Below are 25751 nucleotides of genomic sequence, written 5' to 3'. Positions count from 1 at the left end.
CAGAAAGCCCACATAAACATGGAACTTGAACAATGCTCTATTCAATGACAACTCGGTCAAGGAACAACGAAAGAAAGAAATTAAAGACTTCTTAGAATTTAATGAAAAAGAAGATCCAACATTCCCAAACTTATGGGACACAATGAAAGCGGTACTAAGAGGAAAACTCATAGCTCTAAGTGCCTGCAGAAAGAAACAGGAGAGAGCATATGTCAGCAGCTTGACAGCACACCTAAAAGCTCTAGAACAAAAAGAAACAAATACACCCAGGAGGAGTAGAAGGCAGGAAATAAGCAAACTCAGAGCTGAAATCAACCAAGTAGAAACGAAAAGGACTATACAAAGAATCAACAAAACCAGGAGATGGTTCTTTGAGAAAATCAACAAGATAGATTGATTAAGCCCTTACCCATAGTAACGAGAGGTCACAGAGAGGGTATCCAAATTAAGAAAATCAGAAATGAAAAGGGAGACATAACAACAGAATCTGAAGAAATTTAAAAAATCATCGGATCCTACTACAAAAGCCTATATTCAACAAATCTGAAAAGTTCTGGAGGAAATGGACAATTTTCTAGAGAGATGCCAGGTACCAAAGTTAAACCAGGAACAAATAAACCATCTACACAACCCCATTACTCCTAAAGAAATAGAAGCAGTCATTAAAAGTCTCCCAACCAAAAAGAGCCCAGGTCCAAATGGGTTCAGTGGAGAATTCTATCAGACCTTCATAGAAGACCTCATACTAATACTGTCCAAATTATTCCACAAAATTGAAACAGATGGAGCACTACTGAAATCCTTCTATGAAGCCACAATTACTCTTATACCGAAACCACACAAAGACCCAACAAAGAAAGAGAACTTCAGACCAATTTCCCTTATGAATATTGACGCAAAAATACTCAATAAAATTCTGGCAAACCGAATCCGAGAACACATCAAAATGATTATCCATCATGATCAAGTAGGCTTCATCCCAGGGATACAGGGATGGTTTGATATACAAAAATCCATCAATGTAATCCATTATATAAACAAACTCAAAGATAAGAACAACATGATCATTTCATTAGATGCTGAGAAAGCATTTGACACAATTCAACACCCCTTCATGATAAAAGTCCTGGAAAGATCAAGAATTCAAGGCCCATACCTAAACATAGTAAAAGCAATATACAGCAAACCAGTAGCTAACATCAAACTAAATGGAGAGAAACTAGAAGCAATCCCACTAAAATCAAGAACTAGACAAGGCTGCCCACTCTCTTCCTACTTATTCTATATAGTACTCTGTTGTAAAAATATAAAAATAAAAAAGTAAGGTTGTCTTTTCCCCGGCTAGTTCTGGCATCTCGGTGCCCCAAGATATCTGCTAGGTATCTTGGTGGAAACACATCCCAACTCATCACAGGCCAAGTGTCTCCTGCCACCACACACTTTCCTACACTCAAACCCTCACATAAAAGAACAGACAACACGATAATCTTTGACCCAATTGATAAGATATAATTGCCCACTTAAACATACAAAGCCCGGTACAATCCAGCCCTTAGGAACATTAATAATAACCTGTAAATACACAGAGCAGAATCTTAACATCACCTGCTATGGCTTCTCACCCTCTCCTCTTCCTGTCCTCCTTTATCCTCTAGTCTCCTCCTCTTCCTTCAAACTTCTCTCCCACCCATCCTTCCTTCTCCTCCTTCTAGCCTATGCCTGCCCCTCACCTGTACTTTACAAATTCAATGGGGAGGTCGTTCTGGTGAAGTCACCTGAGTTCTGAGTACCTGACTAGGAAGCTGTCCTTGGGGCAGTGGAATTAGCATCAAAATACAGATAACTTCTGGGCAAACCACAACAGTACTCGAAGTCCTAGCCAGAGCAATCAGACAGGGAAAGGAGGTCAAAGGGATACAAATTGGAAGGGAAGAAATCAAATTATCACTATTTGCGGATGATATGATAGTATACTTAAGTGACCCCAAAAGTTCCACCAGAGAACTACTTAACCTGATAAACAACTTCAGCAAAGTGTCAGGGTATAAAATTAACTCAAACAAATCAGTAGCATTCCTCTACTCAAAGGATAAACAGGAGAAGAAGGAAATGACACCCTTCACAATAGTCCCAAATAATATAAAAAAATATCTTGGTGTGACTTTAACCAACCAAGTGAAAGATCTGTATGACAAGAACTTCAAGTCTCTGAAGAAAGAAACTGAGAAAGACCTCAGAAGGTGGAAAGATCTTCCATGCTCATGGATTGGCAGGATTAATATAGTAAAAATGGCCATTTTGCCAAAAGCAATCTACAGATTCAATGCAATCCCCTTCAAAATTCCTACTCAATTCTTTATAGAGATAGAAAGAGCAATTTGCAAATTCATTTGGAATAACAAAAAACCCAGAATAGCGAAAACTATACTCAACAATAAAAGAACTTCTGGGGGAATCACCATCCCTGACTTCAAGCAGTATTACAGAGCAATAGTGATTAAAAAAAACAAAAAAAACAAAAAAACAAAAAAACTGTATAGTATTGGTACAGAGACAGACAGATAGATCAGTGGAATAGAATTGAAGACCCAGAAATGAACCCCCACACCTTTGACAAAGGAGCTAAAACCATCCAATGGAAAAAAGATAGCATTTTCAGCAAATAGTGCTGGTTCAACGGGAGGTCAGCATGTAGAAGAATGCACATCGATCCATTCTTATCACCCTGTGCAAAGCTTAGTCCAAGTGGATCAAGGACCTCCACATAAAACCAGATACACTCAAACTAATAGAAGAAAAAGTGGGGAAGAGTCTCGAACACATGGACACTGGGGAAATTTTCCTGAACAAAACACCAATGGCTTATGCTCTAAGATCAAGATTCGACAAATGGGATCTCATAAAACTGCAAAGCTTCTGTAAGGCAAAGGACACTGTGGTTAGGACAAAACAGCAACCAACAGATTGGGAAAAGATCTTTACCAATCCTACAACAGATAGAGGCTTTATATCCAAAATATACAAAGAACTCAAGAAGTTAGACCGCAGGGAGACAAATAACCCTATTAAAAAATGGGGTACAGAGCTAAACAAAACGTTCTCAACTGAGGAATATTGAATGGCTGAGAAGTACCTAAAGAAATGTCCAACATCCTCAGTCATCAGGGAAATGCAAATCAAAACAACCCTGAGAATCCACCTCACACCAGTCAGAATGGCTAAGATAAAAACCTCAGATGACAGCAGATGCTGGCAAGGATGTGGAGAAAGAGGAACACTCCTCCATTGTTGGTGGGATTGCAGACTAGTACAACCATTCTGGAAATCAGTCTGGAGGTTCCTCAGAAAATTGGACATTCCACTACCTCTATAGTCCCCAGCTATAACTCTCCTGGGCATATACCCAAAAGATGCTCCAACATCCAACAAAGACACATGCTCCACTATGTTCATAGCAGCCTTATTTATAATATCCAGAAGCTGGAAAGAACCCAGATGCCCTTCAACAGAGGAATGGATTCAAAAAATGTGGTACATCTACACAATGGAATACTACTCAGCTATCAAAAACAATGACTTCATGAAATTTAGAGGCAAATGGAATAAACTAGGAAATATCATCCCGAGTGAGGTTACTCAATCACAGAAAAACACACTTGGTATGTACTCATTGATTAATGGATATTAGCCAAAAAGCTCAAATTACCCAAGATGCAATCCACAGACCATAGGAAGCTCAAGAAGGAGGATGACCAAAATGTGGATGCTCCACTCCTTCTTAAAAGGGGAAAATATCCATAGGAGGGATATGGAAGCAAAGTTTAGAGCAGCAACTCAAGGAATGGCCATTCAGAGCCTGACACACATGTGGCCCATACACACACACACACACACACACACACACACACACACACACACACACACACAGCCACCAAAACTAGATAAGATTGATGAAGCTAGAAAATGCATGCTGAAAGGGACTGGATATAGATCTCTCCTGAGAGACACATCCAGAGCATGTCCAATATAGAGGTCAATGCTAGCAGCAAACCACTGAACTGAGAATAGGATCCTATTGGGGGGAATTAGAGGAAGTATTGAAAGAGTTGAAGGAGCTTGCAACCCGATAAGAACAACAATTCCAACCAACCAGAGCTTCCAGGGACTAAACCACTACCGAAAGACTATACATGGACTGACCCAGGGCTCCAACTGCATATGTAGCAGAGAATAGCCCTTTTGGGGCACCAGTGGAAGGGGAAGCCCTTGGTCCTGCCAAGGTTGGACCCCCAGTGCAGAGGAATATGGGGGAGGGCAGTAAGGGAGATGGATGTGGGGAATACCCGTATGGGGGAGGGGGAGGGGAGGGAATAGGGGCTTGTGGACAGGAAACTGGGAAGGGGAATAACGTTTGAAATGTAAGTAAAGACATATTTCTAATAAGAAATTTAAAAAAAAAAAAAGAATACAAGGCTTAGACCCAGTCCTTCTATAACTATTATAAACTGATTTTAGATGATTAAGCAATAAGAGTTAAGGGCCAGATAGCAAACTCATGGTTCTGAGTTATTAAAAGGGTGTTTTTGAGATACTTCAATTAAAAATGGCCAAAAGTAGTCAATGCTTAACAGTTTAGAACTTCTGCCTCTTCACAGCATCCGAGGTCCACAGAATAGGATATTTATGGCCATTTCTTTATTAAAGATCATTTGACTAGAGACAAGTCTGCTCCAGACAGCTCCCCTTTCTTGAATTCAAAGAGGAAATTGAGTATCAATAGCTGTTCCAGTTGTGGTGAGACAGCCACTTAGGCAAGAATTGCAGACAAAATACTGTCCAGAAAAAAAGACACATGCAGAATAGACTACTAATAATCTGTGCCACGACAGGGTAATTAGTCCTTCTAAATTCTACATTACAAAGGTCTGTCAGATGATCGTTGGCCAGAAGGCTGATGTGCCAAGGTTTTGAAGAATGAAGGACCATCAAGTGATCAGCAGTCTCTACAAATTTGCTAAGTTTTGAAATCTATGTTTTGTGCTTCTCATGTTTTCAGGTAATATTAGTCATTCTTGGATTTCTGACAGAGTTGAAGACTGGTTGTAGTATCATACCCAACCCAAGCTGTTTAGCACTGAGAAAGAGGATTTGACAGAATGGTTTTCAGATGGCATACAATCTAAAACCAGGACGTAAGTCAGGTGTAGAATTATTGAGTCTTTTAAGTTATGATAGATAGCAGGGTGATTTATTTAATCAACAAAATTGATGGACTGGGTGTTAAGCGTATCTTATATTTTATAAATTTTAGAATGGTAAAGTTATACTTAATTTATATTACAGAGGAAGAGCATTTTAATTGAACAAAAGGAGGGAAATGTTGTAGATTACCCTTGTGCTGTTTGTATTTTGATGCTAATTCCACTTTCCCAAGAGGGACTGCCTGGGATGAGGAATAAATCGTGTACTCAGATCATGTGAACCTTCTCCATTTTAACTTGTAAAATAAAGGCTAGAGCTGGTGATTGGGCAGTGGAAGAGAAGTGGAGCAAAAAAGTTTTGGGGAAAGGAGAAGAGGAATGAGGAGATGAAGGAGAGAAAGGAAGAGTGAAGAGGAGGAGGTGGAAGAAAAATGAAGCAGAAACACGTGGCCTGGAGAAACCACAAGTTATAAGGAATCTCTTAGTTGGGAATAGAGAAGTGTAGTGTTAGATCTGACCAATCAGAAGCAGCTTGTATTCATATTAATTGAGTTGTATTTTCCTTGCATGGGCTTATTTAGGTTGGAGATTTACCGCAAAACAGAGCATACTGAATGCTTTAAAAAGAACAAGCATACAAACTATAGGTATAGAGAATAAACCTATTCCACAAAATCATAGAAGAAAATTTTACAAATCAAGGCATGAGAGTCATAAAGATTCCTCAGGAACAAAGAAAAGATATTGGAAATTGCAAAAGTCCAAGTTGTATATAGTGGCAGGCCTATCAGAATAACATCTGAAATTTCAATGAAAAGTTTGAAATCAAGAAGGCCCTGGATAGAAAGTAGTGAAAGACTACGGGTGCCAACCCAGACTACTATATGCAGCAATACTGTCACTCATAATTGAAGGAAAAAACATTTCAGGATTTAAAGAATCTATGCCCACAACATCAGCTCTACAGAGGATACTAGAAGGAATAGTTCAGTCTGGAGAGATAATTAAACACACCCGAGAGAGTAGAGAGACTAAATAATCCCAGTACAGCTGACCATAAGAAGTCTAAGAAAACAACACAACAAAACAGTCTTAACAGTCATCAAAAATAACCCCTCGAAAGCTCCCAACAATAAATGTCTCAATCCCCCAACAAAAAGACACAGACAACAGACGAGATTAGAAAACTGGATTGATCATTTTGCTTATTATAAGAATATACCTCACCATCAACCATAGACACCATTTCTGATCAAAGTATAGAAAAATGTATTCTTTCAAATATATGGACAAAGAAACAAGCAGGTTTAGTTAGTCTAATATCTAACAAAATAATAAGTTCCAAACCAAACTTAGAAGAAGCGAGAGAAGGACATTTCACATTTAGTAAGGAAAAACTCACGAAGAGGATATTACAATTCTAAACACTAAGATCAAGGGCATCTAAGTTCATAAAAGAAACATTGCTAGATCTAAAAATCACAGACTGAACACAACATCCTGACAGTGGGTAACTTCAATATTCTACTTTCAATAAAAAATAAAGTCATCTAGAGCACAGACAGAAGCTCTGGAGCCCAGACGCTGTACATTCACAGTTCTAACAGGCGCTTCTAGCAGAACACTCCACCCAGACACTGAAGATGCATTCCTGTAGCCATGGAACTCTCCCCAAATTGACCACATATTACAACACAAAGTCTGTCTCACCAAATTTAGAGACACAGATGTAACGTGCTGCGTTTTATCAAGCATGAAAGAATAAAACTGAACGCCTACAATCGGAATGGAAAATTACACTCTTGTGTAAGTTAAATAACATCCTACTGAGTGAAGACAGGAACAAAGACAGAATTAAGAAGGAAAATTTTTAATTTTCTAGAATTAATGAAAGTAAAAGCACAACATATCAAAATCTATGGACATAATGAAGGCAGTGCTACAAGGGAAGTGTATGGCATGAAGTGCCTACATCAGATGACTGCAAAGAGCTCATCAATAACTTAGAGATACACTTGGAGACCTTGAAAAACAAGAACAAATAACACCCAAACGAATAGACAAAAAAAGAGAATCTAAGTCAGGGGTAAAATTATCAGAGAAAAAACAAACAAACAAAAGAATGAATGGAATGAAAAGTTGGTGTTTCAACAAGATTGACAAGACCAGCAAACCTTTAGGCTACACTGAAAGAGGAAAGAGATGGGGAGGGAGGGAGAAGGTTGAGAAGAAAGGAGGAAGGGAGGTCTGAATTTTCAAAATCAGAGGAAACATTACAAAAGTTGCTGAGGAAATTCAGAGACTCTTAAGGACACAATGTAAAATCTGCATCCCAGATCACTCAGAAGGCAGATGGACCTCTGGTGAGCATGGTCAGTTGGCCAGCCTGGTCTACGAAGTGAGTCCCAGGCCACTCACACACACACACACACACCAACATCTCTGATGAACATGGCTTCTGTGTGATTTGAAGACTGGCTCCCCTAGGTTCATATATTTGAATTCTCAGTCACCAGAGAGAAGAACTATTTGAGGACTAGGCGGTGTGGCCTTGTTACAGAAAGTGTGTCACTGGCTTTGAGGTTTCCAATGCCCATGCCAGGCCCAGGCCCAGTGTGTGTTCGTGTTCTCTCTCTCTCTCTCTCTCTCTCTCTCTTCTCTCTCTCTCTCTCTCTCTCTCTCTCTCTCTCTCTTTTCTCCCTCCCCCAAACCTGCAGATCAGGGCATAGCTCTCAGCTACTGCTCCAGCACCATGAGGCTGCTACGCTCCCAAGCCCTTTCTATGGATGATCACAGACTAACTCTCTGAAACTGTAAGCAATCCCCCAATTAATATGATGAGAGTTGCATTGGTTATGGTGTCTCTTTATTGCAATAAAACAGTGACTAAGATAGATGCAAAAAAAAAAGAAAGAAAAAGAAAGAAAGAAAGAGAGAAAGAAAGAAAGGAAAAAACCTTAATAAAATACTTAAACATCAAATTCAAGAACACACCCAAAAGATTATTTTGGGTCCTCTGCAAAAGTAACAAATACCCATGAGCCACCTCTCCAGCCCATCCACAGCAATGTTGTTCACCCATTATGTATATAAAGTAAGAATTGTACGACCAAATATATGACTCAGCAGGAGAGTGCTGGGTCAGCACTACAGGGAAAAAATGAGTTCTTGAGTTGGGAAATTTATTGGAGACATTTAAACATTCTTACTAAAAACCAAGTTTTGATTTTCAAAATCCAATCTTTCTACTGTATAACCTTCACATTCATAAAAAATGGTAGTAATTCTTTCTGGATGTTTCCCATGTAAAAGCTGAAGAAAGGTATTTTCTAAGGTGAGCAGCTCACAACTGCCTACAAGTCCAGCTCCAAGGGGGTCTAACTCCTCACGGCCACAGCACTCGTGTGCAAAGACAAACACACACACAATTAAAAATAAACACAGTCATACAAAATTTCTAAGGGGCTAGGAATGTGGAGCTAGAAAGTCTCAGAATAACCCTCTGCACCACATGAAACAGAGCACTCTGGTGTGCACCCGTCCAGCCCTCAGGAGGGAGAAGCAGGCAGGATGACTAGAATTTAAAGGTAATCCTTTCTTCACCACATAATGAGTTCAACAGTAGCCTGATCCAGATGGAACCCTACCTCAAGAAAACAAAACAACAAAACCCATAGTGCACAAAGAAATCTAAATAGAATCCCCCAGGAAAGTCCTCAATTTAGATATAGACCCATACCTTGAATCTCTCCCCAAAATGGTATTACAAACTCTGAAGTAAGTTTTCCTTAACCAACATAGGCGATGCCAATATGCTTCTTGTAAGCACTCTACTAAGGTAGAGTTGTGGCCTACTAGATTGTGGCCTCACCGATCTCCTTACATTTGGGCACTACAGATCATGTTTAAACTCTGCTCCTTCTCACCCTCTCACTCGTACCCTGGGCATCAAAGATCAAAACTGTCTGCCAGCAGCCTCCCTTTCTCCTCATATGGTTCAGAGCCTCAACACCTCCTACCTGAACTGAACTGATCAACAGCTCACTAAAGAGTTCTCTAGGGGGGCTGGGGATTTAGCTTAGTGGTACAGCACTTACCTTGAGCGCAAAGGCCCTGGGTTACGGTCCCCCAGCTCAAAAAAAAAAAACCAAAAAAAAAAAAAAAAAAAAAAAAAAAAAAAAAAAAAAGAGTTCTCTAAGGGCCAGCAAGATGGATCAGAAGGTCAAAGAACCTGCTACCAATCCTGAATACCTGAACTTTATCCCCCAAAAGATATGGTAGAAGGAAACACACATGCATACACACAGACACACACCAAATAAATAAGCAAGTTCTTAGAAGACACAGGGAAATACAAAAATAAAATAAAGCTCCCTAAATAATTACCAGGAATGCCTAACGTGCAGCTCACATATGAATGACTACATACTCAGCCTAACTGTCCCAGGCAAGCCCACTGTTGCCTGCAGCAATTCCAGGATACCCACTTCAAAGCTTACCATATCGCCTGCTACTGTGTGCCCCTGAAGTCAATATCAAATAAACAAATAAACGAATGAATCAATACCTGCTCCTGCAAAGCTTCTTGGTAAGACTTAAGTGACTGTGTGGAAGGTTTTGGCTTATCCTCAAAGACCAGTCCTGAATTCCTGAGTCGATCACTAAGAACTGTCTGCTCGTTCTGTCCAATAGTACTCCTAATAGCAAATAGACAATATGAATCAATTTATTATAAGAACAAGAAAGTTCTAGAAAAAAAAACAAAACAATTCTTTGCCTGGCATATAAAACCATCTTTAAAAGATAAATCTTTAAAAAACAAATCCAGCAAGATGGGCTAACAGATATAGCAAATGCTGTGCCGTGCCCAGGACCACTTGGAACAACTGAGCAGCAGCTCCTGCAAGGGGCAATCTGTCCTCACATGCACACTGTGGTCTGCATGCTGTGGCACGTTTGAGCACATGCACACACACATGCACAAAGAAAGTAAACAGAAGGTTTAAAACGTGTTTTCTGCAAAGAGGATGAAATCCTTAATCAGATGACTCATCCTCACACTGTACTTTAAAAATCCACGGAAATTTAAATTTACCCAATTTGTATCTTTAACTAAGTGGGAGTTACATAAAGTGTGACTGCCAGCACTCAGACCACCCATAGCTTAAGATGCTTTTGCCATGGTATCTCAGCAGTAAGAAAAGACGCTAAGACACCACATAAGTATGAGGGATGAGTCAGCACACACAAGACCATCAGGGTTGAAGAAATACTGTGGTACCAGCAGGGGGGGCAGAGACCAAAGACTCCTGGGGCTCACTGACCAGCCAGCTTAGTCAAACAGGTGAGTGCCAGGTCCCAGTGAGAAATCTTGTCTCAAAAACAAGGCAGGCAGATCCCGAGGAGCCATCCCTGAGGTTGACCACTGCCCTCCATGCATGCATGAATGTACAATGAAATATCACCTTACACTAAAGCATGACATTGGAAAGGTACAGTGATTCTAGCAACATCTTCACAGCTAAAATGACAGCAGAACTCCAATGTCTGCCCGTGGCTAATAAAAAGTCAAACTGACAGTGCAGGCACACAATGCACCATTATTCAGCCTTGAAAAAAATCCTAACACGAGTTACAAGGACCATAAGCAGTAAGGACCCCGTGCTAAGTGCAGCAGTCATGGAAAATACTGTCGGAGCCTTGGGAGGTAACACAAAAGTCAGAAGCACAGACGGACAACAGAACAGGGGCTGCCCGTGCGTGTCACAACAGAAAGCAGAGCTGCCCCATTACTGAACTCACAGAAAGCACTCTGGAGATGGTTATGTAATATCACAGATGCACTAAATACTACACCAGGTGCTCTTTAAAGCAGTTAAGCTACAAGATCTGATAATAAGCATAATTAGCGCTTTATTCTAACTAAAGACTTACACAGCTGGTGGTGCTACTTGGTGAGTGACAGGGGCAGAGACATGAGGGACAGGATGTCCTCCAATCATTCCTGAACCATCTAAACAGGGAAGGGAAAAAAAGACATTTATTTTAGAATATTTACTTACTATTAATAACGTTTTATCCCTAAAAAGCTTTGTCCAAGCACCAATATATTCTTCTGGGCACAGAGTTAGCGAAAGCACACAGGGAAACATAAAGCCATTACCTCTTAACTGTGAGTAAAAGGCAAGTAACTACAAGACACAATTGGTTTTACTTTGGTTTGGAAACTGGGTCTTGTTTTATGACCCAAGGCGATGGGGAAGTTCCTCAGTAGCCCAAACGGGCCTTGAACTCATGATCCTGTCTCCATCCATAACTGCATTTCAACATGGGTATGGCTATGGTTTGTCCTCCAAAATGTATGCAGGGATTTAATGCATAAAATCTTAAGCTAACAAACTTAACAGAGTAGAAATCGAAGCCCCATGACTAAATCATGAACTTACAAGGGGAGTAAGGAAAAAACCGATAGACACACATAGCCACATCTGCCCTGCACACAGTATTTGGGCAAATTAGGTCTCTAAAATAAATCTCCTCTTCACAAAGTATCTTTATCGAGTATCATGGCAAACTGATAAAATCAAACTTGATACTGGGGATGATTTTATTGTCAATAAACACGTACTTGGATTAAATGAAGCCGTTTCCTTTTTCATTTACATACTACTGCTTCCATAAGAAGACTCATCCTTATAAACCACCAGAAAAGTGTTTACAGAACACAGAAAACTCACAGTACACAATATTGGGATCCAGTGTATTCCTGGCACCGTAAAAATAGTACGCGTCGTCATAAGGAGTTCGATAGTTAGGGACGAGGTGGGGAAGGAGCGGAGGTGGAAGCGGATTCAGAGGCACAGGTACAATTCTATGGCAAAAGAAAAACACAAAAATTATCCCCATATTTTATTATTTTATTCAATATAATTTAATCTTTTGTAAAAAAAAAAAAAAAAGAAAGGTTTTATTAAAATTAAAAATCAGCCTTGTACTAATTGTTCAAGAAAAATTAGGACTCAAAAAGCAAATAGCAACAAACTTTAGAGCTTCAGGAACATGTCGGTAAGATGCAAACAAGTTAAAGTAATTGAGTAACATCCAACAGCCGTTATGTGCCGTATCAAACAAAGGCATACTCCCTTTCCCTCAGTAACGATACAGAATGAACGCTACAGCAACTCAGCGTCCACAAGGCCAGGGACAAAGAATGCCAGGGGAGTGCAGAGCAGGGAGCTCAGTCTATAAGAAGACAGGAGGAAGGCCTGAAGGTTCCCAAAACAGGAAGTGCCATGTGATGAGAGTCACAGAGAGAGAGGACCAAGAGCTCCACCGCCTCGGGTTTACAAATGGTTCTGTGTGGACAAGACAGTGCACAGAGTATGTTTATGCATGTCCACACCTGCGCCCGCATCCACACAGCGCTCATGTGTCCATTATGTGTAATGGACTCGTGCGTGCAGAAGAGGATGTGCACTTGAGTGTGTACAAATGCACAAGCTGGCAGTCAGTCTTGCATGTCACTTCTGGGGAGCCGTCCACTTTGTGTTCAGATGGGGTTGCTCACAGGCCAAGAAATCACTAATTACACTGGCTGGACAGCAAGTCCCAGGTATCCAGTCTCTGCCTCCCAGAACTGAGACCACAAATTCATCCCATAGCACCCAACGCTCTTACTGACTGAACTATCTCCCCAACCCAATATTTTTTATATGTAAAACTTACTGCTTTTTCACAGAAAGTTAAACCACAACATGGTTCCTTGAGAATGCATATGACCCTGATATAATACTTAACAGTTCATAAACTTAAAGTGTATAAAGACGTCGACATTCCCTCACTGAGGAGACACACATTTCTCCCAGCATAGCCTTCTTCAATAATAGAAATGGCAAAGGCAAGTAACTTTAGATGAACAAAGAAAAAGGAACATTCTAGATTATTTTTTACTCAAACATTAACATATTTCACCTTAAAGAATCTGGGGGCTAAGGTAGCACCAAAGGTCTCTTCAGTAGTCAGCAGTTCCACACGTTATTGGTCAGGCAGTGAGTCTAAGCTCACCATCGTCAGTGTAGACACACCAACAAAAACAACCTGGGTAACTGTTATGAAAAGAATCTATCCTCATCAGCAACTCCCAAACTGTATCTACACATAGAAAACAACGCTCGCAGCAGCCCTCTAATGTACACAAGTGCTACAAAAAAGCCCTTTTACAAAATGGACTTTTTGGCATAAAGTCCAATGAGGCCGACTATTCCAGCCTCTAAACCAGAACAGAAAGCACTGTGGCTCTGTAATTCCAGTCTCTCAGCCTTTGGAGTAGGGAAGCCACTCAAGGAGATAAAGGAAGCAACTGAGAAAGGCTGTAAGAAAAGCCCTAGAGTCCATTAGTAACAAATAAAAGACCAAGTCCTACTGAAAGGAGAGACATCTCAGCAATGTGTTAGAAGGTTAAGTAAAATATCTACAAATGCAAAGATATTCCTATAATTAGTACATTAATAAGTATAGGCCAGAAAATATCTGAGTTACAGGATTTTCTTATGTACAGATTAGTATAGCATGTTTTCCCCATAGAAATGGCATGTGCGGTATCAATCCCAGGGCTGTGATCCCAACTGCCCTAGAGCAAGCCCAGCGAGAACTGTGAGACCAGACAGACAGGCACCAGATTACAGTATTTTTCTGAATAAGCTGAAGAAACAATTCAATGATTGCCAAGTGGAAATAACTGAACAATGTATGACTTTTAAATGTTAGAAGATATTAAAATATGACCTAAAACTACGAAACTGTATTACTAATTCACTTTAAGAACAGTAAGCCTCTTAAATGATAAAGAGTAGAGTTCTCCTGTCTCTAATAGCAGAGAGAGAGCATCAGTAACAATGAAGAAAGTACTCAGCAAAGTTACTATGACACGACATCTCGGAAGATCATCTGCCGCAGCGCACCCTTGTAAACTCGACGGTTACACATGAGGCCTTCCCTAATTCCCAAATACAAACATTTAAACAAGCACCTGGGATGCACCATTTCACCAAGGGTGCTGCCGAGTCCACTGGGCAAGTCTTCATTGTGAGAAGGGGCGGAATGAACTGGTGGGACGGGTGGGACAGACGGGGCAGAGAAGGGGGGGGGAGGTGTCTGGAAAGCTACTCTGGGTCTCTCGGGTGGTATCGTCTCTTCAAAGTGTCCTGGTGTCAAACTAAACTGCTTTAGTCTATCAGGCTAAAATAAAGAAAAAGACAAAAAAACAAGCCTGTTTGTTACACAGAATCATAAGTTTAACGGTGACAAGGACCTCCAAGGACCCTCTCCCCCAGCAGGCACTTAAGACAGTCACAGAACAGCAGAATTTTACAGCTAAAAAAGGGCTTTAAAGGTCTGCTTCTTATTTTATAAGCAGGTAACTGAGGCCCCCCCAAGAAACACATAAGCCACCTAGAGGCTCATGATTAGTACAGGAGTAAACATCAGCTACAGCCAGGCGGGAACTTCCTGCGCAGGTCTCTGTTAGACAGCAGCAGCTCCATGCCACGCCTCTCCTCAGCTGCTACGGACCAGGGAGACAGAGCAGAGGACCACGGACTCCACAGGCCGCAGTGACAGTGAAAGAAGCTGTACCACAATACACCGTATGCACAAGAAGAGCTGCTGTGACAGGGCAGGCCAGGGGCTGCTTGCTATCTCTACTCCAGAATAGCATCTTATGTCAGTTTAAATATTAAATAGTGTTTAACTGCTGCCTCTAATACATTTTTATCCAACTTGACACTCTTTAGGTGATTCAATTCCAGAATGAATAAGCTCTACCACAGACTATAAAATTTAATAATTTATAAATTTAATAAATTTATTAATCTACTTTTAGAATGTATAATTATTATATAAACATATACCATATCATTATATTCAATTATATGAATATGATATATCTATATGAATATTTATATATTTATAATTTATAAAATAATGGTTGTAGAAATTTATTATAGATTATATGTTTACTAAAATTATAATTCATAATTTAATAAGTTTATTAAATAATCTTAACTATTCCCTCTAATACATACTTATTTAACTTGACACTCTTTAGGTGATTCAATTCCAAAATAAATAAGATCTATGATATACTATAAAAATTAACATGCCGATATATTACATTTAAAAGCACAAGTTTCCAAAAGCTAACTTTTTATTGCAATGACTACTTTGGACCCTATTTTTTTTTTTCCTGCAAGGCAATATTGTCAGGAAGAGTTTTTTTCTGCGTTACTGGGAATCAAGGATTAAACTTAAGGCCTCACACATGTGAGGCAGCAACTCTCCCACTGAGTCACAGTGCTGATCCTTTTAATTTTCTTTTGGTTTTTACTTTATTTTATCTTATTAAGTTGCCAGACTCACTATAAACTTACTCTGTAGCCCACAGAGGCCCCAAACTTGCCTCAGCCTCTCAAGTAGCTAGAAAAAAATATGATGATCAGTCTGGTTCAGGACTGATTTCTAAGGTTAAAGTGTGTATTACATGAACAGTCAAACACAAAAGGGGGTGCACTGGAGCAGCATAAACACACTCAACCACTGAGCTACACCACCACCCCAGCACTAAACTTTAAAGCAGATAACCGAAGGAACACACACACAATTAAATCAGTAAGTTGTCTATAGCTGAATAATAATTAATATAATAGTAACTTTAAGGATTTGCTAAAGACTGAAGTTTTTATTAAAACTAGAGGTCTTAACCATCATTAGCAAAAAAAAAAAACTTTCAGCAAATAAACATGACACATCCAACAACAAAAAGGGCACTGCGGGGAAAGCAATAAACCGTTACCTCCTCCTTACTTAACTGCAATGATGTGTGTGAGGCATTCCACTGAAAGGTGTTGAGAAGTGCAAAAGTCAAGTAAAAAGAGTATGAGTATCCTTCTAGTTTCACCATAACAAAATGAAAGACACAAGTTACACATCTTTTTTTTTTTGGTTCTTTTTTTCGGAGCTGGGGACCGAACCCAGGGCCTTGCACTTCCTAGGCAAGCGCTCTACCACTGAGTTAAATCCCCAACCCCTACACATCTTTTTAAAAATTACTCTCATAAAGAAAAAAATATGTCAAATTTTTAATACTTAAAAGCAGTATTAATCAAGTTTAAGTTACACTGGTTGAACGTTCCCTTGGGCATGGCACATGTACACAGAAGGCAAAATAAACTCCAAAAAATGATGCACAGATGAAAAGAAAATCATCCTAAGCTACAGTGGGAAACATTCAAGATCAGGTAACACTTCTATAGCTCACAGCCGTTGATTGACATTTATGAAAATGGAATTTGGTTCGCTATTGTTCAACCTGAACTGATTCTGACAGTATCCCAATATGTGGAGCCTCCCCTGCTATTAACATGCTTGACGCTACTTTGAATAAAGGATTAAACACTAAAAGATGCCAAGAACTCTTACCGATTTTTCAGGGTCCTGGACTCCAGAAGTTGTAATTCCGAATGCTAAATCTTTTTCTCTAAATAAAATTAAGATTTTATAAATTGAAAAATTGTAGTAAACATGCTACTTTGTCAAAATTGTAGTCATCAGTGAAACAGATCTGTACACGAAGTCTATATAATTCATTTCCAACTACAAATAATTCCTTTGATAAGAAAGCTTTAAAATCCTCAAGTCAAATTTAATCACAATGCACAGGAAGCTGTGATTTACATGCCGGGTGGCTTAGAGTACATATCTCAAAATGAAGACTGGAGACATTTCAAAGACGGAGTGATTTACATAGAATAAGACAAAACCAAAACCAAAGATTGTGGGATGATGTCATCACACAGGTATAGGCAGGTACAAGACAGAACGAGGTCTGTCATTGGACGAGAAGGAAGGATGGGTGGGAGAAAAGTTTGGGAAAAGGAGGAGACGGGAACGGAAAGGACGGGAGACTGGAGGAGGAGGAGAAGCAGCAGAGACAACATGGAGGCTGATGTTAAGATTCCTCTCTGCACATTTACAGGTTGTTATGAATATTCATAAGGGATGGATACATACAGGGCTTTGTGTGTCTAGGTAGGCAATTCTATCTTATCAGTTGGATCAGAGGTTATTGTGTTCTGTGTTCTTTCTTGTGGAGAATTGAGTCTGTGAGAGTGTGTGGCGGCAGAGACACTGGGCCGCCACGGAGTTGGGATGTGTGTTCTGGGAAGATATCTAGCAGATATCATGGGGCACTGCGGTGCCGGATCTAGTGGGGGTTAAGAAAGCCATTTAATATAATTTTACAGCAACAAAATATTTTAAGAAAAACACTGTGTGTGTGTGTGTGTGTGTGTGTGTGTGTGTGTGTGTGTGTGTGTGTGTGTGTGTGTGTGTGTGTGCGCGCGTGCGTGTGTGCGTGCGTGTGTGCGCGCGCACGCTCGCGCAGAGGTCTGGGCTCGATGCTCAGCACCTATGTGGCAGGTCACGACCACCTGGAACCCCACTCTACATCTACACATCCAGGCCTCTTCTGGCCTCCAAAGCATACACATTTTATATGCAGGCAAAACATCCATACACATAATATAAAAATAAATCTTTAAAGAAAAGAAAATCTCAATAATAGAGGGCTTGCTTAACTAACAAGCACAAGGCTCTGGGTTTGAGGGCCAGCACTACAAAAATTAATGATTTTTTTTAAAGATAGCTTAATAGTAGATATTAAATTAGTTTCCTCTTGGAGGTGAATAAAAGAATAAGAAGGTAACTCTCAAATTCTTTAGAACCAATATTTTTAATATTGCTTTAATGCTTCACATATTGTTTAAGAAAATTGTGAGAAGGTGAGGAGGATTAATACTGATTAGTTACGTCTCTGAAACTGTCAAAGGAAAATTAATCAAAAATAAAAAAGATTCCGGCAGGATTAAATACAATGAAGCACTGATTTACTACATTTCATACTGTGTGAGTATATGCTTACCACTTCTTATTTTCAACGTAAACTACTTTTCGATCTATTATACATGGACAATATCTAACAGACACAGGTAAGTGATTTAGTCAAGCTCCAGCGGAAAAACCTGCCACCCATTCTCCTCATTGCAGCAAGTGCTCTCTGCTCAACGCACGCATCCCATTACCGTCTCTTCTTCTGCTGCTGCTCAGCTATCTGCTCTAGTAGTTCTTGTCTATATTTCTCTTTCTTCTTCTTGGCTACTTCTCGATCTTCACCTCCTGGACAAGAAACATCTTAATTCTTATGTATCACATGTAACTAAAATTCAAGCTTAAGAAACTCAGTGTTTAAATAATTACTATAAAAAAAATTAGGGGGAAAGTCATATCAATACACTAATTACTTTCATAATTTATGAGTTCTAATCACAGGTCAGACATAACATGCATCAGTAATTGCAAGACTTCCCTCTGAGTAACAGAAGGCTATTCCCCAGCCCTTATATGGTGGTTTGAGTGAGAAATGTTCCTCATGAATCCTGGGCCTTGTACACTTGGTCTGAGTTGGTGACATTGTTGGGGAGGCTTAGGAGATAAGGCTTTACCAGAGGAAGTATGCCCGAGTGGGCTTTGAGAACTTAAGGCCATGCCTTACTTCCAATTTCCTCTCTCTGCTCAGCTTTCTCCTTCTCCTATGTGGGCTATCACTCACTTCCATGCTTCCCCTACTGTCATGGAGTCTAACATCTGGCACTGTAGGCCAAATAAACTCTTTTTTAAGTTGGCTTGGTCACAAGTGTTTCATCACAGCAACAGAAGAGTAACTAAGATACCTTAACAGCTTCTATAAACTTCTAAATTTAACAAGTGTTCATCCAAAAGTGAGAACAGGTCCCTCTGTCCTACTTCTAATCATCCCAATAATGGGATTCCAACAACTGTGTACCATGGGGCAAGGTCCTGATGATCTGTATCTCTCTCCCCCTCCCTCTGTCTTTCTCCCTCTGTGTGTGTCTCTCTCTCCCTCCCTCCCTCCCCCTTTCTTACACACTTACACACACACACACACACACACACGCACGCACGCACGCACGCACGACAGAAAGTAGAAGAAATAAGAGTGATAAAATAGCTAGTGTTCCTATAGACATAATGAGGAAGCTACTACAAAAAGGAAAGCCCATATGAGGAGGTATTCAGTATAGAAGGTAACTTTGTTTAAGCCCATCAGAAAGCTAAGGTTGTTAATAAATAGAAGAACTGTACATCAAGGAGTAAATCAGTAATCTATACAGAGGTAGGAACCCAAGCATCAGAACACTAGCAGACTATGGGGAAGAGGTAGCCACCATACAGCACGTGAAAGAAACCAGCTGATCTTCCAACAGACTCTTAAAAGTTATGTGTGCATTAGAGTAAACTACCAGGTCTTGGAAGTCCCAGAATAAGAGGAATCGCTAATCATTTGCTGGCCTCTGCCGGATGCTCACCAGAAGGAGAAGCAATACAGAGGTTCTGAGACTGTTCCACAGCTCTTAGGCACACCGTGTTTCCTGCTTTCCAAACTTCTCTGACACAAATCAACAGCTGTCATCGTCTGGGGAGGGCCAGGGAGCTACTCTGGACTACACTTCCATACATAGTGAAGTTTAATTAAGGTCATGAAATTCTGATGAAAACCCTACACGAACATAAGCCACCCACTCTGGGGGAAAGATAGAAACATTGAGAAAAACACATTCCTGAGACAACATAGACAACCCTCCATCAAAGAGCAACAGTAAGCTATCCTCTTCCTCAGGTCCACAAAGGTCTTGCCGAAACCTGCTGAACACGGTTGCTAAAGAAATCCCTGCACCTGCCATCTATGGGCAAGAAGATCGTAAACACTTCTCTGTATGACTGGCAAGACCAGAAACAACAAACCATTAAGACCAACCAGCCTGATTTAACTGCGTTACAAGCTATCGTGATTGACAACCATACCATAAACAATCTTTCAAACACACCGCACACTGTATTTTCTAAGCCATTAAAAGGATTATTTACACAAGCATAGTGGCTCATGCATGTAATCTCAGTAGACCTCAGGTTGACATCCAACCTGGATGTCACAATTTGTAAAGGCAGCATCTCAGAAAGCAAAGGAAGAAGGACGCAGCACACACATGTGGTTTCAGCACTCAGAAGGCAGACAGAGTTATGAATTCAGACAGCCTGAGCTACAAAGCAAGTTCTAATCCAACCCAGGTTACTTAAAGAGATTCTGTCTCAAATATTCTAAACAAAAGAGTAAATGTTTTTAAAATCATTTAATAAATTATTTTACAAACGTAAAATAATAAAGATTCCATGAACTGTGCTTGCAAACTGTAGGAGACACCAGCACGCATTAAGAATGTAGCTCTGCGGCATAATTCTTAGCTGGTAGGCACAACTGTGCTCCACTCAAGCCCTAGGCCCGAGATACAAACAGGCAGTACAAAGACACAACTGAAGGACAGCCTTCACTTGTGTAAATTCAAATATGTACTTCTAAGCAAGGTGTGCTCTCTTCTAAATGCCACAGTACATTGCTATTTCCCTCCAACTCCACCCTGCCAAAAAAGAGTGCACCAGTGGTTTTCCACCTTCCTAATACTGTGATCCTTTAATATAGTTCCTTATGCTGTGATGACCCCCAACTATAAAATTATTTTGTTGCTACTCCAAAACTGTAGCTCTGCTACTGTTAGAAACTGTAAGGTCAATACCTGATAAGAGATATCTGATAGTAACCCTGTGAGGGCTGAGACCAACAGATTGAGAACCACTGGTCTTCGTAGCCCTGGTTGTCCCAGAGCTCATTACGTAGACTAGGATGGCCCCAGATGCTCAGAGATCTGCTTACCTCTACCTCACCTCCAAGTGTTGGGATCAAAAGTGTGTACTACCATGTCCAGCTTGGTTTTATTTTGTTTTTTAATAAAGTAAAAGCCCCAAATAAAGTATCTGAAGCTAAACAATAGGAAAATAAATTATAGTACAAGTGGAGTTAAAAGTGTTTTTATGACCAGCACAGTCGTGACATGAAATGAAATCACCGCCTTTAGAGGGATGTAAGCTCCCTGTCTGTGCAAACCCCTCAAGGACAGAGACCCTCAAGTTAAGATGACATCAGTCTGAGTGACGTCAGTCACTCACTGCAAACACTCATCTGTGTGTCCTTCATGGCTCCCGACTGCATGCTGGGGACCTCAGCAGATGGCAGAATAACCTTCTTGCTAATAAAATTAATCTCAGCTTAACACTGTCCACTTACCACTCTCCTTTTACCATCGACTAAAAGTACAGCATGATCATGTACCTTTCCTCTGATCTAAAGGATAAACTTGGTCAAACCTTATAGGCAACAAGAACTAAGTTTTTGTGAACATAACCATCTTTCTCACAATAGTCTAGGAAAAAAAGGTCTGAAAATACCATGTAAGGTCTGAAAATACCAGGTAACTATGTCTCAAAGACAAAATTTAACTTACTGACTGCATTTAGGTTGGATCAACCTAATATGCTATTCAATTTTTTCATATACCTTATTAAAACCAAATTTTAGCTAAACCTTCAAAGCGTCCATTCAAAAAACAACTTCTTTTGTATACAAAGATAATCCAAGGCTATAAGCAAAACCCAAGGCTCACCACACCATTTCTGAAATAAGGACAAACATAATATAGTAAACCAAAAGGACCATACTCAGTAATAACCTTGACCTTTGACCTAAAAAAAAACAGAAAATGCGGGTCATCATGACTTTGAAAATAAATAAATAAAAGAAACAAACAAACAAACAAAGGACCCCACTTACTCATAAACTATATAAAAAGAACAAGTATGGTGGTTTTAATATAAGTGGCCCCCATCAGTTCATATATTTTGAATGCTTAGTCACTAGAATGGAACTCTTTGATAGGATTAGAAGGATTAGGATAGGAAGGGCAGCCTTGTTAGAGGAAGTGTGCCACTGAGGGTGGGCTTTTAGGTTTTAAAAGCTCATGTGAAGTCCAGTCTTTCTCAGTCTTTCTCAGTTCTGTATGTCTGTCTGTCTGTCTGTCTGTCTGTCTCTCTCTCTCTCACTCTCACACACACACACTAGAATAGTGATTAAGGCAACAAGAGTGGTAGAATGGAGTGTTGAAAAGAAGTGAACTACAATACAAGAAATAAGCAAAGAATTAAGAATTACATATAAAACAATAAAAAGAAACATTCATAATACAACAAAATCCTAGCTTAAAAAAACTTACTGCTCAAACTGATTTCGGCTCTCATGTATAACCCTACAGATATTTAGTTATTTAGCTTTAGGGTATCAGCGGGTCTATACAATGCATGTTAAATGCTTTGTATGGCAGCCATCATGAAGTAAGCCTCAATAAATGCCTGCTGTTATTCACAACACTGAGTTCTCACTAAGGACATTTAATTCAACACTCCACAAAGGTCTAATCCAATGACAGTGCTGGACATACCAAAGAGCATGCCTGCGAAGGGACTGGTGATATTGACATCAGCAGATTTGGGTGGTCCACTATCTCGAACACTAAAACAAACAATATAAGAAAGCAAATATTAAAATCCGTGTATGTTTTGGAAATCAGAATCCAACATAAAGGCTGGGAACAGTGGTGCACACCATTCCAGCACTCAGGAGGCTGAGAACAGTGGTGCACGACATTAATGCCAGCACCAGGAGGCTGAAAGAAAGGACTGTAGGGCTGAGGCCAGCCTGGGCTACACAGTAAAATTCAATTCCATGTGAAAACCCCATGTCTCGAAACAAAAAATAAGGAGTTGAGACGGCTCAGTGAGTATAGTACTTGAAAATCATGAGGCCCTGTGCTCAAGCCTCAGCACACAGACAAGAGCTAACTCAGCCGTGCATGTCTATATTCCACAGTGGGGGAGGGGTGACTCTAACAGCACCCTAGGGTTGCTGGCCAGTCATGCCAGCTCCAGAGTCAGGCAATACAGGGAGTACAGTGGAGCCCGATGGAGGAAGAGGCTAGACCTTCACCTCCAGCCCTCACAAACACCTGTGCAGACATGAACCTTTGAAGAAAAGAACAAGTGACTATGAATTAATCTTTCCTTCAAAAACGCTGGTTAAAACTGTGCTATCTTATTCTTTATTCTTCAGCCTGCTTCACTGGGTCCACAGAGTAGAAATCTTTTTTATATGAAATACCATATACGCATGTGTGTACATGCACACACGTACACACCTCCTATGTTCCCATTTAGAAAAGAAGATTATCCCTTTAGGATAAAAAAAATCTTTAAAAAGAATTAAAAAAAAAAACTTTCTTGAAAGAAAAAAAGTCAGCTCCTCAATGGAAACTTAATTGGAACAAACAGCAAGTTCTCTAACAGCTAGGGTGATAGTCTGTCTCCTCTAAGACAGGACACTGCACAGGACACAGCACACAGCCTTCATTACGTCATTATTGTCTACGTTAGGACAACTTCCTGCCTTCCCTGTCAGCTTACACCAACCACAGGCTCCAGTGAGATCGCTCCATACACGCACACAATGTGGTCCCACCACACCCAGCTCCCCATTACCCTTGTATGCTCCTGCCCACTTCCTGATCTTTTTTTTGGGGGGCGGGAGGGGAGGTTGTCCGTGTGAACTCTACTACTGAGCCACATGCCCAGACCTCACGTGGTTATGCCATATATTTTCATCAATATTAACATTTTTGTTTGTGTTTATAATACATGTGATACGGTTCAAGTATGGAGGTCAGAGGTCAACCTTGGCAGTTCTGTCCCACATAATGTGGATTCCAAGGATCAACTCAGGTCATTAGGCCTACAGCAAGCACCTTCACCTACTGAGGCATCTTGATGGCCCATGTGTTTTCTTTTAGGTTTTGTTTTTTTTAAAACTATTCATACTTATGGACAACACAGAAAAGCACCAAAATAAAACTAAAAGTTACTTGATTTGTTACCTATAGAAACTTGGATACTAATTTTACAGTGTAAGCATTAAAACTCCACCAATAAGCATAAATAAATAAATAAATAAATAAATAAATAAATAAATAAATAAATAAATAAGTGAAGCTCACACTGCAGGGACATTTTCTGCCCACCTGCAGCACCATGACTTCAAGATAATCTTTTAAGTGTGTGTACGGGCCTGCTGAGGTGTCAGATTCCTCTGGCACTGGAATTACAGGCAGCTGTGAGCCATCAGATGCATTGCTGGGACTCATACCCGAGTCATCTCTGCAGCCAAAATTCCAAGATGTTTCAAATTCACTATAACATCATTCAGTGATGCTCATTTCTCCTTCATTTTTCAAACTAATGTATAAACTTTATAATGAGAGGCTTATGCGGAAAGCCCTGACGAACTTTACTAAAAATATCATTCCTGGGAATAATGACCCAGGGATGGAGCTCAGTGGTACAGTGCTTGTCTCACTCACCTAGTGATCTGTGTTCAAGTCCTAGCACAGAAGGAGGCTCGAGAACAGAGAGAATGCTGAAGGAAATCCTTGAGTGCTCATCCCCAGCTATTCCCTACTGGTTCCCCTCACTACTACAGGAGGGCTGCTAATACACCCTGCCTTTTTACTTTTTCCTGAAGCCAGGTGTAGGCATTGCTGTCTCCGGCTGTGAAGACTGCAGGGGAGAATTGCTGTCACCGACATACCTTTTATTTTCAGCACAGGAGATCTGCGTTTTTGGCTCTTCTGAGATCGGCGTTTTTGGCTCTTCTGAGATCGGCGTTTTTGGCTCTTCTGAGACGTTTTCCTCATCCGCACACGCTTGTCTGCTCCCATGTGGCCTTAAAAATACATTAGCTTATAGAGCATGTCTCATATCCAGTGGATCTTATCTCTCTAGGGCTCTACAGTCTGATGTGCTAGCATTACAGTGAGCAAAAGATTGTGCTGACAGTTCACTGCACTATATCCTAAAGTTAACTCAAAGTCAATTTGCCTCAAATATGATCTGCTAGTTAACAAGAAATAGAAAGAATTTACATTCAAGTTTGCTGATGTTTTATGTATAAGAATATACTAGGAAAGTTCTCTATAATGCTATAATGCCAGACCCTAATATATGAAATTACTGTAAACTATTTCAATATAACTTCTACAATATTTTGTTTCAATATTACATTTAAATAATTAATTTTTTAATTTAATGCTTTTTTAATTTTAAAAAAGAGTAAAGATTTTAATTTGTGTGTGTGTGTGTGTGTGTGTGTGTGTGTGTGTGTGTGTGTGTCCTCATGTGTGTACACAAGCCATGCCTTTGTTGATGCCTGAGGAGGCCAGAAGAAGATGTCAGATCAACTAGAACTGGAGTTAGAAGAGGTTGTTAATTCAAGCTTGGGTGCAGCAACTGAGCTCGGATCATCTGGAAAAGCAGGAAGAGCTCTTGACCCATCTCTCCAGCTATAGACATAAGATAACACACTGACATATTTTATCAATTGTTTAACATAGTAATTAAATGCACTGTCAGCAGGCCAAATTTTACTCTGGACGTGGACCAGACAACATCCCTGCACACACTGAAGTTTGCAGGCAGAACTCAAAA

The 25751-nt window shown here is 40.1% G+C and overlaps 1 protein-coding gene across 1 annotated transcript in view; it reads right to left on the bottom strand.

Annotated features, from left to right (window-relative positions):
• Cspp1 (centrosome and spindle pole associated protein 1) overlaps positions 1-25751 on the bottom strand; it is a 114063-nt gene that overhangs the window by 36476 nt on the left and 51836 nt on the right. The window contains exons 9-16 of the mRNA XM_032906662.1: positions 24856-24990; positions 22661-22731; positions 18338-18431; positions 16677-16734; positions 14230-14438; positions 11939-12072; positions 11136-11214; positions 9769-9898 (exon numbers count right to left, since the gene is read on the bottom strand). Coding sequence (XP_032762553.1) covers positions 9769-9898; positions 11136-11214; positions 11939-12072; positions 14230-14438; positions 16677-16734; positions 18338-18431; positions 22661-22731; positions 24856-24990 — 910 coding nt within the window. The remainder of the gene's footprint in view (positions 1-9768; positions 9899-11135; positions 11215-11938; positions 12073-14229; positions 14439-16676; positions 16735-18337; positions 18432-22660; positions 22732-24855; positions 24991-25751) is intronic.

Source organism: Rattus rattus, chromosome 1 (genome assembly GCF_011064425.1).
Source record: "Rattus rattus isolate New Zealand chromosome 1, Rrattus_CSIRO_v1, whole genome shotgun sequence".
Taxonomy (NCBI): domain Eukaryota; kingdom Metazoa; phylum Chordata; class Mammalia; order Rodentia; family Muridae; genus Rattus; species Rattus rattus.
The sequence above is the reverse complement of the archived record's forward strand: the minus strand, read 5'-3'. Positions and strand labels throughout refer to the sequence as shown.